The 17,367-nt window shown below is 23.3% G+C and overlaps 3 protein-coding genes across 3 annotated transcripts; 1 reads left to right on the plus strand and 2 right to left on the minus strand.

Moving 5' to 3' along the window:
* Positions 1-9,296: 9,296 nt before the first annotated feature.
* On the minus strand, positions 9,297-11,728 carry LOC128966430 (multiple inositol polyphosphate phosphatase 1-like). The gene is made up of 5 exons (XM_054313280.1): positions 11,662-11,728; positions 10,504-10,978; positions 10,240-10,437; positions 9,836-10,183; positions 9,297-9,763 (listed from the first exon to the last, which is right to left on the minus strand). The coding sequence occupies exons 2-5, from the start codon at positions 10,967-10,969 to the stop codon at positions 9,297-9,299; spliced, it is 1,479 nt and encodes a 492-aa protein (XP_054169255.1). The 5' UTR covers positions 10,970-10,978; positions 11,662-11,728.
* Positions 11,729-12,987: 1,259 nt separating this feature from the next.
* On the plus strand, positions 12,988-14,329 carry LOC128952566 (zinc finger and SCAN domain-containing protein 20-like). Its single transcript, XM_054297977.1, has 3 exons — positions 12,988-13,231; positions 13,384-13,502; positions 13,616-14,329. The coding sequence occupies exons 1-3, from the start codon at positions 13,100-13,102 to the stop codon at positions 14,253-14,255; spliced, it is 891 nt and encodes a 296-aa protein (XP_054153952.1). The 5' UTR covers positions 12,988-13,099; the 3' UTR covers positions 14,256-14,329.
* A 309-nt stretch (positions 14,330-14,638) lies between these two features.
* LOC128966431 (uncharacterized) lies at positions 14,639-14,980 on the minus strand. Its single transcript, XM_054313282.1, has one exon. It carries the CDS (start codon positions 14,978-14,980, stop codon positions 14,639-14,641), a length of 342 nt encoding a protein of 113 aa, XP_054169257.1.
* Positions 14,981-17,367: the final 2,387 nt, after the last annotated feature.

The following is a 17,367-nucleotide window of genomic DNA, read 5'->3' on the forward strand; positions in this document are numbered from 1 at the left end:
ATATATATATATATATATATATATAAATTGAGTGTAATATAATATAATATAATATAATACTGTATAACATATATGTTAAGAAATATCTCATACTTGATGTGTGCAATCATTTAGAAAATTGTGCGAATTATCTCAAGAATTATTAAGATATATGTCTCCCATTTGGATGTCTCTCTCATACCATAAAACTCTTATGAGAAACACGTTTCAAAAGAGTAGATATCTCTATAATATCATATGCTATACGATATTCACATCAAATAATTTATCCAAAAAAATATTTTGTTTTTATAATTTATAGTCCCTTTTATACTTTAATGTTTTTATAGTAAAGCATATTTACAATGTATATTATAAAATTATTTAATTACTAAAACAAAACAATAAATAATTATTTGAGATAAATTTGATTATATTTTTGCAAACAAGCACACAAATAATTTACATATACAATATATACTGTATATTTGCTTAACATTAATATTTCTATAAAAATTATTATATTTGATTACTAATAAATAGTATTTTTAATAATAATACCTGTAAAACTAATATTACGGTATTTAAAAACAAAAATTGTTGAAATTGTTTTCTGTATTTTAATTAAGAAAATATTTGAATCAAATATGTTATATTAATAGATTACAAATAATTAAATATTTATTAATATTTTATGTGATTTGAATCGGAAATAATAATAAGTTAAAAGTATTTGTATTAATATAAAATGGTATTTGTTTATTATAGACTATCATAAGTGTTATTAAAGACATTAAGATAAATGATGAAACATGGGTTCAATGTTTTTCACATATGAATACAACTCACACTTCATTTATTATATATATATTTTGGAGTCTAAGTGAAAGAGATATAGTTATTGGCAAAAAATTATAGGCAATTGTTGTCCGACTCACGTATTTGTGGGAGGAATGGCTGTATTGAAGATGATATTAGTACTGTATATACCGTATGATTGGATGGGATAATCATTTCTAGAAATAATAGCTTTAAGAAAAAGAATATTCCGTATGATATTCTCTATGATATTCTGCATATATATCACAATATATATAACGTGAGGAAAGAGAGGCAACTATTCAACCATTTTCTGCATTCCATTGAATACAAGAAAAGTTTATATGAAATGCAGTCATCTTTACAAATGTCTGACTCTTTTATAAAATCGATATCTGTCTCTACTCTCTATTCTGGACTGTTAGCTACCAGTGCCTAACAATACTGGCAGGAGATCGTCTGAAAGCCCGTTAAACAAATGACAAAAATCTCTTTTCCTAAGACACAGACATAAACCAAACGATGGTGTATATGGTGTATGACATCAAAGGAGGTGATATATATAGGCATTGATTCACACTATTATTAGTTTATAGTCTCAGTTGCAAACTATCCAATCGAGATATGCCCCAAATTTAATCTTTTTACTACTTATACGCTCTCTCTCTCTCTCTCTCTCTCTCGAAGTGTTTTTTGTTCATATTTACCGTATATATCATATGACTCTTATATTTTGTGATTAACGTTATCACCGAATAAATGATATTACAATCCATCCATTTGAAAGCCATCTGCTAAAGAAGTCAAATATTATTGAGACTGTAGTGCACTGTCAGTGATGTTAATAATGCACTGTTAGCTCACAAAAATTGTTGTCTCATTTCTTATCAATTGTAAAGAGTGTCACAAACGGATTGATTGTAGTTTGTCTTTTGGATTGCTTTGACTATAACTAGTTTTTTAACACATCTAACAGTCATTATTGTAAAGTACAGTATATTTCTTGAAAATAAGGATTTAAAATCAAAGCACATAACAAACCATATAAAGTCTTTTTTGTAGATTTATTGTTACTTACGATATATAAAATTATGCATAAAAATGATCTCATTTTTCCTCAGATAATGGCAGCTCATGTTATAATAGTGGGTATTATTAAACAATTCGATATTATATAACCATTTGCTTAATCATTAACTTTTAAATTTTGCATTTTTATTTCATTAAATATAACTCATATCTTAAATTTTGCTATTCAATGATATTTGATGTTTTATTAAATATACTAAATATATAAAATAAATATTGACCGACAAAAACATTTAAACTAGATTTCTAACAAATCCACTATTAGTCATGTAATATATAAAATGATTATATCTCACTGCTAAATAAATAAATAAATACATTATTTATTTTTTCAACAAATTTGTATCAATACATTGTAATAAAAAATTTCTTTGATTATATTAAATAAAAAATATAAAGTTTTGAGTACTAAAACACTGTACTAAGCATAGATTAAGTTATGGTCAATAGTTGTAAATTTTCAAATTCATATAATATTATATAATATATTATATAATAAATAAAATAATACATTTTATACAATAGACTATTGTCAATAATATAATATATTATAGATAGAAATATTTTTCAATTTTGTTCAAGTTTTTTTGTAATTTAATTTTGACACATGTACGTGCAAACAAAATTTATTGATAATCAAAATGATATATAAATTTTTTATGAAAACTAAAAATATATCACAAATTGTGTGCAATATTGTGCAAACAATACTTAAGAATGGGAAATGAATGGCGAGATATATAACTAATAAAAGCAAAATATATGAGAGAATAGAGACTCTAATAAGCAATTACTTAGAGATATCTTATAATACATTGTCTGTGAATAAGAGGTTTGTTATCAATTTTGGTGTCAATACTCTATATGTGATGAGTGTTGAAATAATTTGAAGAGATTGTGTTTTGTCATCGAAAGCATATATATATATTAAAAATGCTCAAACAGTATATATATATATAATATAAATTTAAGACTAGATTTCTCAAAAAATAAATGTAATGATGATTACAAAATCTATAAGACATCCAAACCATGGCTTCGTATTCACAGAACACAGAGCTTCAGTTCAAACTTCCGAATCAGACATATAGTTGTTTAGATGAGAGCGCACATCCTTTCACACACACACACACACACACACACACACACACACACACACACACACACACACACACACACACACACACACACACACACACACACACACATACACACACACATACACATACACATACACACACACACATATACACACACATACATACATACTTACACACTGTGACTGACAGACAGACTTATTCATTCATTTGTTGAGATGATAGTGATGTGAATTTAGTAAATCATTAGAATTTTTGGTATTTTCTTTTCATTTCAATCATCTATATATATATCTATACAATACATGTATTCATTTTTTTACTTTATATTCATTCGCTGCCATTTTTGACATTATCTTTGCTGACAATAAATATATATCGTATTATTCAAAAGTTTTAAACTAATATTAAATTAAAATAATATTTCAGATTTTATAAAAAAAATAGTTACAAAACAATTCAAATTATGAGAATTAAACTTAAATAAAAATGAATTATATACAACTAATAATAAATTGATACATTTCTTGATTATAAAAATTAATTATGTTTTATAAAAACTTTATTTTTAGTAAATAAAAAATAAATAACTTTACCACTCCATAACAAAATTTAAAATTATATGAATTGTTTTTGTAAAGATATTTTGTCCAATTTTTAAAACCTTTATACCTATATCATTGATTGTTTTGTAATGGATAATTTGCTAATTTTTATTTACATATTAATTTTTACAAGAATTTGATTATAAACTTCATTACTAGAACATAAAAATGATTTTATACTAAAATAACTGCAATTAATTTATATATATTTTTATAATTGCGAGAAAAATTGACATTTATTCAAAATAATAACATTAAAATTTAATTAAATAAAGATAAAATTCATTCTAAAAAATATCATTTTTGAATTAATGTGGTTCTTATTATGAGAGACTAATTTATTAATTTTAGTATGTGCTATTATGATTGTTCTTGAGTATGCTAAAATTTTTTAAAAATAATTTAATAAATTGTTAAATTTGTAAAACCAATTATGAAATTTTAACAAAATTCATTGATTAATCACTTAAGATATCACTTTATAATTTTTAATAATAATTTTTATAACATCACAATTTTTACATTAATAATATTTATAATAAACTTATAGTTTAAAACTTTTGGATAATTTAATATATTTAATATATTAAACAATACATTTTTACCCTTTCCTCTAAGTCTATATATATATATCAGAATATAAATGTCAGCTTAAGCTCAACAATAGCTCTTTAAATGGGAACTCAAGTCTCGTTAAAAATTATAAAATTGACAAAAAAATGAGTTTTAATATTTTAAATCTATTTTTCTTTATAGACATACAGAAAAAATAGTCATATAATTTTAAAATATGAAAAATATATTCTAAAAATGTGATGAATTATAATTTTAATCACAATATATTTTTTATTTTAACATTTAAATTCAATCTGAATCAAAAATAAATAAATAATATAATTTAATATAAAAACATATTTATATTAAAATAATTTACATATTTGGTGGTTTCATTTTAAGTAAATATAACAATCATTAAACTTTTTATAATATAATATAAATAAATAAAAAAACTTATAAATATTGCTAAACAGACCAGACAATCATATAATATAAACAACAATATCTAAAATATAATATATGGTTTGTTGGCACCAAAAATAAAGGTACTGTACATCAGTCAGATAAATAGTAATACTTTCCATTAGATTTAAAAAATGATAAAATTGTTTGGTTTACTCCATATTGTATACAAACCATTTTTAAAAATAGAAAAAACCAGTAAATGTTTTAGATATATATATATTAGTTGAAAGTTTTCCCAAAAGGTAGTCATTCATCACTCAAGGGGTTTAGATTTCACACAAATAATACAATTGATTAAAAAAAGATGACAAAAAAAGAATTAATATTTTATGATATGTTTTATGTTTTTGCAACTCTTTTATAATAATATCAAATCTATTCGTGTTTTTGACACTTTATAAAAATGCATTTATAAATAAATGATAAATAAATAAAACTCATTTATATTACAAGATTCTCTCTCTCTCTCTCTCTCTCTCTCTCTCTCTCTCTCTCTCTCTCTCTCTCTCTCTCTCTCTCTCTCTCTATTGTTAAATATTATAGTTCAATATATTAATAGACTGTCGTCTAGTGATAAGTGACTTATTTTCACTAAAAAATTTCTAAGTGTTAATTGAAATATTTTCAAATTATTAGATTAATAAATTACATCAATAAATAGTTTAAATTATTTTATCATTAATAACATTTGATTAAAACTCTAAATAATTATATAAAATATATAAGTAAATAGTAAAATATAAAAAGTCATCAGTCACTTTTCACTGGACGATAAACATTGTATTTTGTAATTGTATAAATATATTTGAAATGAAATATTGATTAATGTTATGAAATATAACTATTCATTAAATGAATACTAAATCATTTGAGTAAATCAAAGAATAAGACAATAAATGACTTTAAAAGCAATTCAAATGCAATGAATTATTGATTCTTGTATTGCATTCTTGTCTGTCATTTGTTTGGAGCCATAAGTCATACAATATGTCCAATAAATTTGTTCTTTAATATTATTTTCGATGTCAACAAAACACAATAATTTTCTTATTTTTATCTCTATTTCACTTATAAATTGTTTTTATATTTTTATATTATGCCAAATATAATAATATATTACAATAAGAAAACCATACTTAACAAGGATTTCATTGTTTTTAAGGGTAATTTTATTCCTGTATTGCTATTTAACAATACATTTATTATCTAATAAATCTATTATAAATATAAAAAATAAATACCTAAAAACATTAGTTAATCTTTTTATTTTAAACAACATATGATAGAAAATTATAATTTAATATTAAAAACATTTTAAATTTAAATTAGTAAAAAACATGAAATAAACTCAAAGTAATTTTGCTGATTGTTTTTAAAGATAACAGAGATATTTCGATTTCTAATTTATTTTATTTTATATTTCAATAAATTTGTTTTTGTCTCAAAAAAATGCAGAATAAGAGCAAACGAAATATACATTAGTTTTAGAGCAAAGAATGTAAAGATTTGTTTCCAAAGCACTTATTTTAGAAAAGTTTTTATTAAGTATTATATAAATACTAAAACATTTACATTATATAACAGGTAATACAGTAATGGATGGAAATGTCAATAAACTGAGAAAATGATTTGAATGGCAATGTAAAGCCAAACAAATATTTATTCAAATTATTGTATTTTCTATCTATTTTTAAAAACGAAAACTCAATCAAAATTAAATAAAAAACTCGTCGATACATAAAATCGAAATCAAATAAAAAATAAATTAGTAAAAAACAAATTAAATTTATTCAAAATTAAATAGATTTTTATAGTATTACTATTGTATTTTCTACAAAAAAAATAATAGATATTAAAATTGTATAACATATTTATTTATTTTAAAATAAATATTTTTCTAGATGTTATACACTATATTAATAAATAATTCAATTTGTCAAAACTTGGCATCTCATTTAAACTTACTTATAATCAATTTTTATAACAAAAAAAAACTTTTTGTTTGTATCACTATATTTATACTATCATATAATTCAATAAAATGGATACATCAATTTCACACATATATATTCAAATAATATATTCAACTAAAATAAATATACTTAAAATATAATATACTATATTGTATGTTATATTMTATATATATATATATATATATACAAACATCTTTAAATATAGTAAATATTCAATGAGATCAACGACTGAAACGATAAAATTTGTGAACAAAAGAATAAACATTTTTTGCCATCAATTCTATGTCCAAATAACTTATATATAGATAAATATAATTTTTATGCCATTTCACATATAAAGTATATATATATATATATATATGTATTAAATAAAACGTGTCTTTTATTTATCTTTTCCTATATTTTTCAAATCTTAAATTTATTTAGTTTAAAATATGTGAAAAAGAGTCAAAATTATATGAAGCAAACATAAATATGATAAACTCAGTATGTGTTGTGTGTCTCATATAATTTGTTTACCAAACAGTAGGCATAACTAGTATAACAAACAAAATTCTTGTCACTTTTGCATGCGTTTAGTGTAACATAAAATTTTTTTTTTGCACACATTGTTCATAAAAATGTTGTTACATAACCATGAATTTGATGCAATGTATCAAAACACAAGAAAAATATGACAAAAAACTTGAATTTATTTATTTGTGCATAAAATTTATTCCCATTTCATTCATTGAATGAGCACATTGACTAAAAACATATATTACTTCTAATGGTATAAATTTTGGTGATACTGGTAGTGATACTCATGCGATGATGTACTGCAGTGCCGGTGCTAAACGTAGACTTAGTCATATATATACCGGTTTAGTGTATATGTGAATAGCATTTCAATCAGTATTACATATCAATAGCACTGAAAAGAGACTCAAGAAATGCTTAGGGAATACATTGAAAGCCATTTCGCGTGAATGGCTCTCATGTATGTACCGTTTGCCTACACATACACAACAAACAGCACCCAATAATTTATTGAAATGTCATAAGGTATGTAAAATTGTTTTTCAACTTATAAATACAATAATATACAGTACAGTAAAGCATTTGCTATTTATACTGTACTTGTAATAAAATGTAGTTATATATCACTCCTATATGAGTGACACATATCAATGTATTAATAGAAAAAATAATATTTGAAATCAATATATAGTTTTAATGAGTAGTAAGTTTCTAGATATACAATACCTATCAAAGTTATGCATCACTTAATATGTATACATATTCTCTCTCTCTCTTTCTCTCTCTCTCTCTCTCTCTCTCTCTCTCTCTCTCTCTCTCTCTCTCTCTCTCTCTCTTTCTCATACAGAATAAGCATTAAGATTATGAATATAACCACTGATATCAACACTCAATAACCAATTCATGCGATACTCACTTAAAGAAAACAAGAATTTCCTTATAATAATAACCATTAAGAGTGACAACAAAATCATTTGATTGCTAAAAATGACATTCAATTTCCATTAATAAATAATTCAATATCTCGTTTGTCATATAATCTAATCAATTAAATCAATATTTATCAAAGTTAACAAACATATTCATAATTCATTACAATATTCATATTTTTATAGTGCAGTTACTAGTGTTATCAATGATAACTTTTTTTATTTAACCACATTTGTTGATATTTAGAAATATATACATATAAATTTAACTTATATTTATAACTTTCACAACTATAAAAAACTATGAATAAGATTATTTTGTATTGGTTTATATGTTTTAATTTTATCAAGGTTCTTTAGATAAATTTTAATGAAATTTCTTTGCATTTTTACTTTTCAATTACTGTTATAGTGTATACTTAAAAGTTACTTCACTGTTAAACTTTTCATTATAATTTCATTACACAATAACTAAAATTATAATAAATATTTTCATTAAGCATCGATATAAGTAATGATTCAGTATATTATAATAATTAATTAAATATATATTAAATTGATCCTTGAATTTTTGTTTTTTATATTAGCTGTATATTTAAAAGGTAGCATCACAAAATATCTAATTCAAAATATCCAAATTTATAATCTCAAAATTAATTTATTTTAAATAAATATTTATAATTATTTAATAAAAATTATTATAAATAGTAAATAAAATAATACAAATCATTTTAATTTATATTAAATAATTATGGATATTTATATTTAAATTATTTAAGTTGGACAAAATGAGTTGGGTCAAATGTTTTTGGATATTATTATTTTGAAGATATTGAAATTGGATTATAAATTTGGATATTTTGAATTATATATTTTGATTTTGGATATTTTGACCMATATTTAAAAAATAAACGCAAATTCAGTATTTTATTCAAACCATATATGATATATCTATTATTTGAAAATAATAGTAACGAAAAATAATAATGAATGTATAAAAAAATAATTAAATACTACTAAATTATAAACAATATAATATTACTAGTAATTTATTATAACTGTTGACTAAAATTTTTATATCAATGGTCATTTAAATATATGAAATTTTGTTAAAATRTTATAATAAAACATATGTATGTATAAAATTTATAAAATTATATAATTATAATAATTAATTAGTAATTAGTAATTAGTAATAATTATAATTATAAATAAAATTATAAAACAAATTAAAATGTCAAAATAAAATTAATTATAAAATAATTATATTTTGCAAATTTCCATAAGATTACAATTAAATGTCATTTGTTGATAGCTATCAATAAACTTATCGACTGAACACAGGTGTGAATCGCAACCATTGATGACAACAGGTTTTTGCTGAACTAAAGTCAAAAGTTTATATTTTGAAAACTTTTTATCATCTGATTTGTTCTCCTTATTCTTCGAACATTTGTATAAAATGGACGCAAAATTTGCAGAAAACGGACAAATCAGTGATGACTTCCATTTGCGGGAATCATCCAAACATATTGATTCATCATTTTTGGCGTCCATTTTATTTGTTAAGTAATTAAAAAGTCCTAAACCTGAGTATAATCTCTTCATAACTCCTGCGTGAGTGAAATGAAGATATGTCTTAAGTTCTTTTGGTTTCTTTATTGATTGCTTCACTTTATTAAATAGGTCACCGATTAAAGGGCACGTTTGCCTACCATTTATTTTTCGACCTAATTTTAAAATAAAAAATTATTRACAAAAACTGTTTACAATTAAAGACATTGCCATATGTATTGCCATACCGTATGCATCTTCATAATAGTCTTCAATATCATCTAAGTATTCAAGAATTTTGAGTTCTTCATCTCCAAGTAGAGAACACCATCCGGAGTGTTGTTCATGAATTGCAAACTCAAAATAACAACCCCTTACTATTTGTCGCAAYACTTTAGCATCGATAGCATTATCGGCATTAAAGCCAACTCTTTCATTGACTCTTTTAATTARATTTTGCATTAAATCACTATTACGTAACTCTTTGACGAATTTGGGTTTCTCGAGTCGGACGCCCTGTTCCAGCAAAAGACCTTTACATATGTCGTGAAAATATAAAATATCTTTTTGCGATTTCGTTATCCCGACCACTCTTTCTGTTAATTAAAAATTTTTATATTTATTTTTTCTATGATYTCAATTTCAACAATACTTTTATCATTGTCTTCATCAYTATCACTATCGCTTTCATCTGAAGACTGTTGTATTTCATCTTCACTTTGATTGTCATTGATTTCTTGTAAGAAAGCGTCAGCTGTTTCTTCAGTTCTTTCTTTAGTAGTGATACCGACTTCAATGTGAGCTTTGGTTGTATCAAACAGTGAGGGATATAATTGTTTAAATTCTTTGGCTATAATTATAATAAAAAGTTAATAATTTGTAAAATAATAAAATACTTGTATTCAGTATATCATACCTATAGCTCTGGTCTCTCTAATACCTGTATTACTAATCCTGTTATCGTCGGTCTCATTCATCTGTAGTTTCCAATTACGGATTGACTGTAAGTCTTGAGCGCACAGTTGGGTTAACCCCTGTTCTGATGCACTAATTATTTGTTTCTGTAATTTTGTCAACACTTTTGACATTTCAATGATATCTTCGCCGTCAGGATATCGTATGGCGTGTCGTCCGATAAAATAAAACATAATTGGTTTGCATTTCGGAATTGAATACCAACTGTCCTGTGATGACTGACCCAAATGAAAGGCTTCTTTAGCGACACTATATGTGGTTTTTGTGCCGTAAAATCTCAATGGATTGGACAGTGAGTCCGATAAGCACTTGGATTTAGGATTCAGGTCCCGACACGTGGCTTCAGTGGTAATCACAAACAATACAATAAAATAACAAATCTTCAATTGTAATGACATTTTGTTCATTATTTGCCACTATTTTTTAAATAATAAAAATTATTAAATATTTAATTATTGTATAAATCATAATTAATTATATTTTAGTTTTAATGATTATTACAAAAAAGACATATTAATCATATCATATGAAAAACAACAATCAAATGGCATTGAGAGTCACTTTAAAACACTTTTAATTAATATATTATCATTAATTTATCATAAATAAAAAAATWTTATCAAACAATAATTATATTATATATCCATATATGTAATCATTTATTTTTGTGATAATATGATTCATAATTATTAATAGATTATACGGTATATGCAAACAAATGCTATATTATATATGAAATCAATTAAATGATAGCAATTAATGAGTAAATGTTGTAAACTGTATATWACTGTAYATTAAAGTGAATMAAACAGTTATTAAATGATAATTAATTATTAAATTAAATATAATAATAAAAKAAATAAAAGCTAAGYTTCAATTTAATATTTTTTATAATTATATTTTATTTACAGTTATATACAGTATATTAAACAGTAAAACTAAATTATAAATTCATGTAAATTATAAGATACTGTATATGATATAATATATTTTAATATAATGAATATTTAAAAAAATAAATTGAATTTAATTATAACCGTAATATTAATATTTCAAAAAATAAATTTATAAATATTAGGTTAAAAATTCAAATAATTACCTTTTAAGACATGTTTTTATATAAACAATCTTTGAGTTTATAGTGTTTTGTCAACTGATATACATTTGAATAATTTTTTTTTTATAAAAATCATTAAACAATTGATTTAAACATTAAATTTGTGTAAAAGAGTATTAATATTGATTTAATTCAATAACAAAAAAATAGTTGAATACAAACAAACACAATGACGACATAGTATCACATATATAGTCATAATCGGTGACAATAGATGTCAATACATATGTTATAAATTTTATTATATTATAACAAATATAATAGTTTATATAAATTAATTAATATTTTCATTAAAAATATTATTATATAATATATTATAATAATTTAATAAAACATATTTATATTCTATTGTATAAAAATTAATTAATAAATATTTAAAGTAATTAATACATTAAAAATAACTAAGGCGTGGTTCACATATTACGTTCGCACTTGAGGGGAGGGGGGTTAGTCAAAGCGAACTTTTGCGAACAAGGGGGAGGGGAGGGTAGAGACATTAAGAACGTTCGCAATTAGATAATATTTTATTTATTGTGGTGGGGGGGTAGCGGTTAGGGACAAGCGAACGTAATTTTTTAAATGACTACATGCGAACAATTGCGAACATAGGGGAGGGAGGGGGTCTAGATTTCTTAAAAAGTGCGAACGTAATATGTGAACAACGCCTAATTCAAGAAATTATATATAAAAATATTTTTTCCCTAATTTTAACAATCAATTATCCATATAAAGTACAGTACATAATATAAATTATAGGTCTCACAGAAAAAAAGTATTTAATGCCAATATTTAGCAACAATTTAGTCATTTAATAAAAATTCTGTATTTAATTTACATAAAATTGATTTTAGCAAATGTGATATAAATAACGATAAAGATTTTAGTCGCTATCAAATATTAATTCAAGGGTATGTTAGAGATTAACTTTATATTAATCCCATAATATGCTAATCCTGAAGACAAACTATCAAAAAATAAAGGTATATTCATTTGGTTTAATAATTTATATCAAAGTATAATATACAATACAGTTTTATTAATATAAATATTAATTTTATCTGTCCATTGGTTTCTAAGAAAACTTTAGTAAATATTTTGTCATACATTTAATTTATATGATATTAAACTAATCAAAAATATGCCATTTTTAGGGATATAAAGAAAATGCAAATAAATTTTTAAGAAACTGTAGCATTAAGTATATAAATATTACTTAGACTCGAGTTATTAATGTTTAAATGATTTATCAAAAATCAATCTTAAAGTAGACATAAATGTGAGAAATAAAAGTATTTCAAAAGTTTGTTTCAACTCATATGTGTTTCATCTCTTCGTTTTTATTCATACAAAAAGATTTTATATTTAACTTTATTTTTAATAATTAAGAATATAATTAGTTATTTTAGTTGAAAATATAATTATGGGTTTTAGTGATACTATTAGTGAAAACGAGTCAAAGATTATGTTAATCTGCGAGTTATGTAATTATAAGTCAAACCGAAAAAGTAATTTTGATCGACACATGAAATCGATGCACGAAGAGTGCCAACGAGTAGGTTATCCGACTGATCGACCCTTTCCTCAAGGGATACGATCATCACTTTTTTTTGACCATTTTTTATATAATATGATATATACAACTCTACCATATATTATATAATATTAATAGTCTTTATAAAAGAAAACTAATTATTATATTTACAGCCATTTGTTTGTTGCGGACAAGTCTTTATAAACAAGGCGTCACTTAAGAGCCATTCAAAGGCTGTCCATCGGGACGGCTATCGATGCAATGAAGAGTCGTGTAATAAAGTGTTTCCCCGGTATTGTATATATTATATTATAAATAAAATATATTTTGGTTAGAAATTACATATGATATATATATATATATATATAAGAAAAAATTAATTGAATGTATGATTGACTTAATTAGAAAAGCATTACTTAGAAGACACCAAACGGTTCACAACGGTATCAAAGAATTCTCGTGTGGGAACTGTATGTATGAGACGAGTCATAAAAGCAATTTAGAGCGCCATTGCTTTCGTGTCCATAATATGATTATTGGCAGTAATGGTAATACAAAAACAGATAAAAACATTGATATCATTGGATCACCTAATGATAGTCAATACAACAGTCGTATCTCATGCTTGAACCAAGAAAATAGTGAAATAAGTTCATCTCAAGAGTCGATGCCTTCATCTGATCTCTACTGCAATGATATTAGTTTTCAATGCAGTCAAAGCAGCAATTGTTCAGTTGAATCAAGTAGTGATCGTCAAACACATCAATGTCAGAGCCATACTCTCGATAAATCTGTTTTTAGTAAAGATTACATCAAACTAACCGACGATGAGCTCCAGTGTCACAATAAAAAACTGCGGCTCTGTCTTCATCCATACAAATGTCTCATATGTTGGCTTCTCTTTGATTCACAACTCGACTATTTTGAACATCAATTGCTTACCGATCATATGCTTGAAGACAAGGATCAACTGGAAGTGATTCGTGCGGCCGCTGTTTTGACACAATTTAGGAGAGCTAAGAGTCGACCCGTTTCTGGGATCTAAGTGATGGTCGCTTTTTATCATTATATACTTGGTTTACAATTAATTTATTTAAATCTTTTAATTCAAACTAATACTAAACTTAATTATTAATTTATATCATTTATATAGTTGTCATTTTAATTAGATATACATTAATACATGAATAATTGTCAATAATGTTAACAATATTTGTCTGATTTTTAATTGTATAATTAACTTGTATTAAACTAGTTTTTAAATGGATAGTAAAATCATTGACTTTTAAATTAGCTAATCATGCAATTATAGTATATATAAAATTTGATTAATTATTTAAAAACATGATAAACAAAATTTAATGAATGTATTATTTGATTAAATGGTAAAAAACAATATCAATTAATTAGTCATTAAAATCAATTAAATTACATAACAATGCAATGATTTTTCATATAACCGCCGACACGTGCGGACACGTGTTTGTCATGCATTTCATTAAATTTGCGTTTCATTGGTTTTGACTTAAGATCAGTATTTTTGGTCATGAATTGTCTCATAGATTTGTTATTATCTTCAATGTCTTCATTGCTACCATTGTTGGCCAATAAGTTGTTGTTACGGCTGCTGTTAAACTCGTCAATCAATTGTTGACAATTAAGGTCAGAGTCGACCTCCCAGGTGGGCGCCCACTCAACCAAGTATTCAATTTGGTGTCCATTACGACGGCAGTCAACGATGGCTTTCACCACATAATCTTTTGTCTTCATTTTCATCAGATTTGGACACCAATTGGTTTGTTTGTTACTTAACACTCAAACAATGCAAACATTCATTGAAAACAATGTTTAAGTGAAAACTCGTTAGACTTACAGTTCAATGAAAGTCCTCTACAATTGTTTTATAAATTATAATAAAACTTTGTATTTACTATTAATATATWAGCATTTTATTAAATATATATATTTTTTAATTAACTAAAAAAAAATATAATAATTATAAAATTAATTAACTCATTATATTAAATGTATTACACAGTAATATACTGAATGTAGRCAATAATATAATAATTTTAAACACAATTTTATTTGATTATATTTTAATCCTTTTTAATAGTTCAATGAATTTTTGATATATTTATAGCAATTAACTGATAAACACTTTAACGTGAAAAATGTTTTTGACAGACAAGTCAGACATTTGTATAATTTTTGTTTTGAAAAAATATATTTTGTTTCAATTATTTTTTCTAACTTTTGACTTATTAAGAGACAAAAAAAAATCAAATTAATCCTTATATTCATTAGTTTGATGTTTGGAAAAACTGAAGTTTATGTTTAATGTATTAAATTTATCTAATTTCATCCTTACATATAATTATAGATATTATATATATATAAATAGAGAGCTATTTCATAATCTTCTTAATCTTACTTATTATTATTATTATTACAAAAGTCTTAATTTTATAGTAACGATGGCTTGACATTAGTCTTAGAGCACATCTTAAACAATGATATAAAAAAGTGTGTAATATTGAAGAGATGCAAACGTTTTGACAAAATTTTCAATACAAAAGACCCAATATTTTGCCGAAGGAGTACATCAGTGGATATAAAAACACCAAAATAATAGTATAACTGCTTTATCAATGTCTCATTTGACCATAATTTTGAAGACCATCACAATGTCATTGAATTTTTTTCTAAGTGTATTAAAAATACATTTTTAAATTTACTATTGTAACCAATGGTGTATTATATATATATATATATTTTTTTGGCTTTTTTAGCATATGTCTGACATGTCTTATAATTTATGATATCTTAATATTATTCATTGATGTTTATTGTATATGAAATTCATTGATAAACTACATTTTGCAAAATATATTGACATTGCTTATATAAAAAACATATATGCTGTTTGATAGCTGTTATACATGACTATATGCATTCAATATATTTGTAGTGTATATACAGTATATATTATTGTTATAATACATGTATGAATAAAGCGGGTGAACGGAGTCTAAATCAGAGATACAGATCTCTTTAAAAGTGTCAAAATGTCAATTGAATGACAATTTTATATAACAGATAATGTGGTTTCAGATGAAACCTGACTTTAGCTTACAATTGGGTTTACTATAATATGAAAGATATGGTAATCCATCAAACAAACTATCATTTTTGGTTCAATACATTCAAAACAAGTATATAATTTTCAAAATAATTTTATGTTATATATTAGTATAAATATGTTGGTAAATACAAAAAGGTTAAAAAAGTTATAAAAAATATAAATAATTTTTCGATTAACATTATAGCTTATATTATATATTGTATTGTATAATATTAAATAAATATTCATTGAGATTATTAGAGAAATTGTTAAGCAAAAATAATAGTTAAAACAATAGTTCAGTTATAAAATTTTGATGTTTTTAAAAATTTTGATTATATAAATATAAAACATAAATAGAGATTAACTTAAATATAAATTTACTCTATATATTGGTATTGTTAACAATATCTTATTGCTTGATATTTAATATAACAAATACATTGCTATTATAGTAAATKCCATAAAACTTAGTTTGCCTAAGGATTAGCATTAAGATTACAATTCTTTATAAAAAATATTATTTTTAAAACAAAAGAAAGGGTGACTTATATACAGTAAAATAAAACATAAGACAAAAAAGCAAATACTGGCCTCAAACCACAAATTTAAACAAAAGTTTTTATACATATTAAAGAACAACTAAATTGAATGTAAAAATAAATTTTTAAAATAAAATAAACTATTGATATTGATATATATATATATATATATATAAGTATGTTTGATAATATCGTGGCTTTTACACGAAATCATTAAAAAAAATTCAAAAATTCGAAATATTAATAAAATATAATGTTTTATGTGTCATATGACACGTTTTAATATTTTCATCTACTTGTCATAACGCGGTGACATTCTTTTGTTTTTATGCACCAATTTACCTGTAAATCACTATTTTCATTTTGTTATATCTTTGAACTTATGAAATATTTTTAAAATTTTTAAAGTGCAAGAAGTAGCAAGGTAACAGATGTATATTGCACTAAAATCCTTAAAATTATTTAACATCATTATCATTAAAAAATTTCAT

This window comes from Oppia nitens, unplaced genomic scaffold (genome assembly GCF_028296485.1).
Source record: "Oppia nitens isolate AA-2021 unplaced genomic scaffold, nextdenovo-longstitch-racon4-pilon3 scaffold1_pilon_pilon_pilon, whole genome shotgun sequence".
Taxonomy (NCBI): Eukaryota; Metazoa; Arthropoda; class Arachnida; order Sarcoptiformes; family Oppiidae; genus Oppia; species Oppia nitens.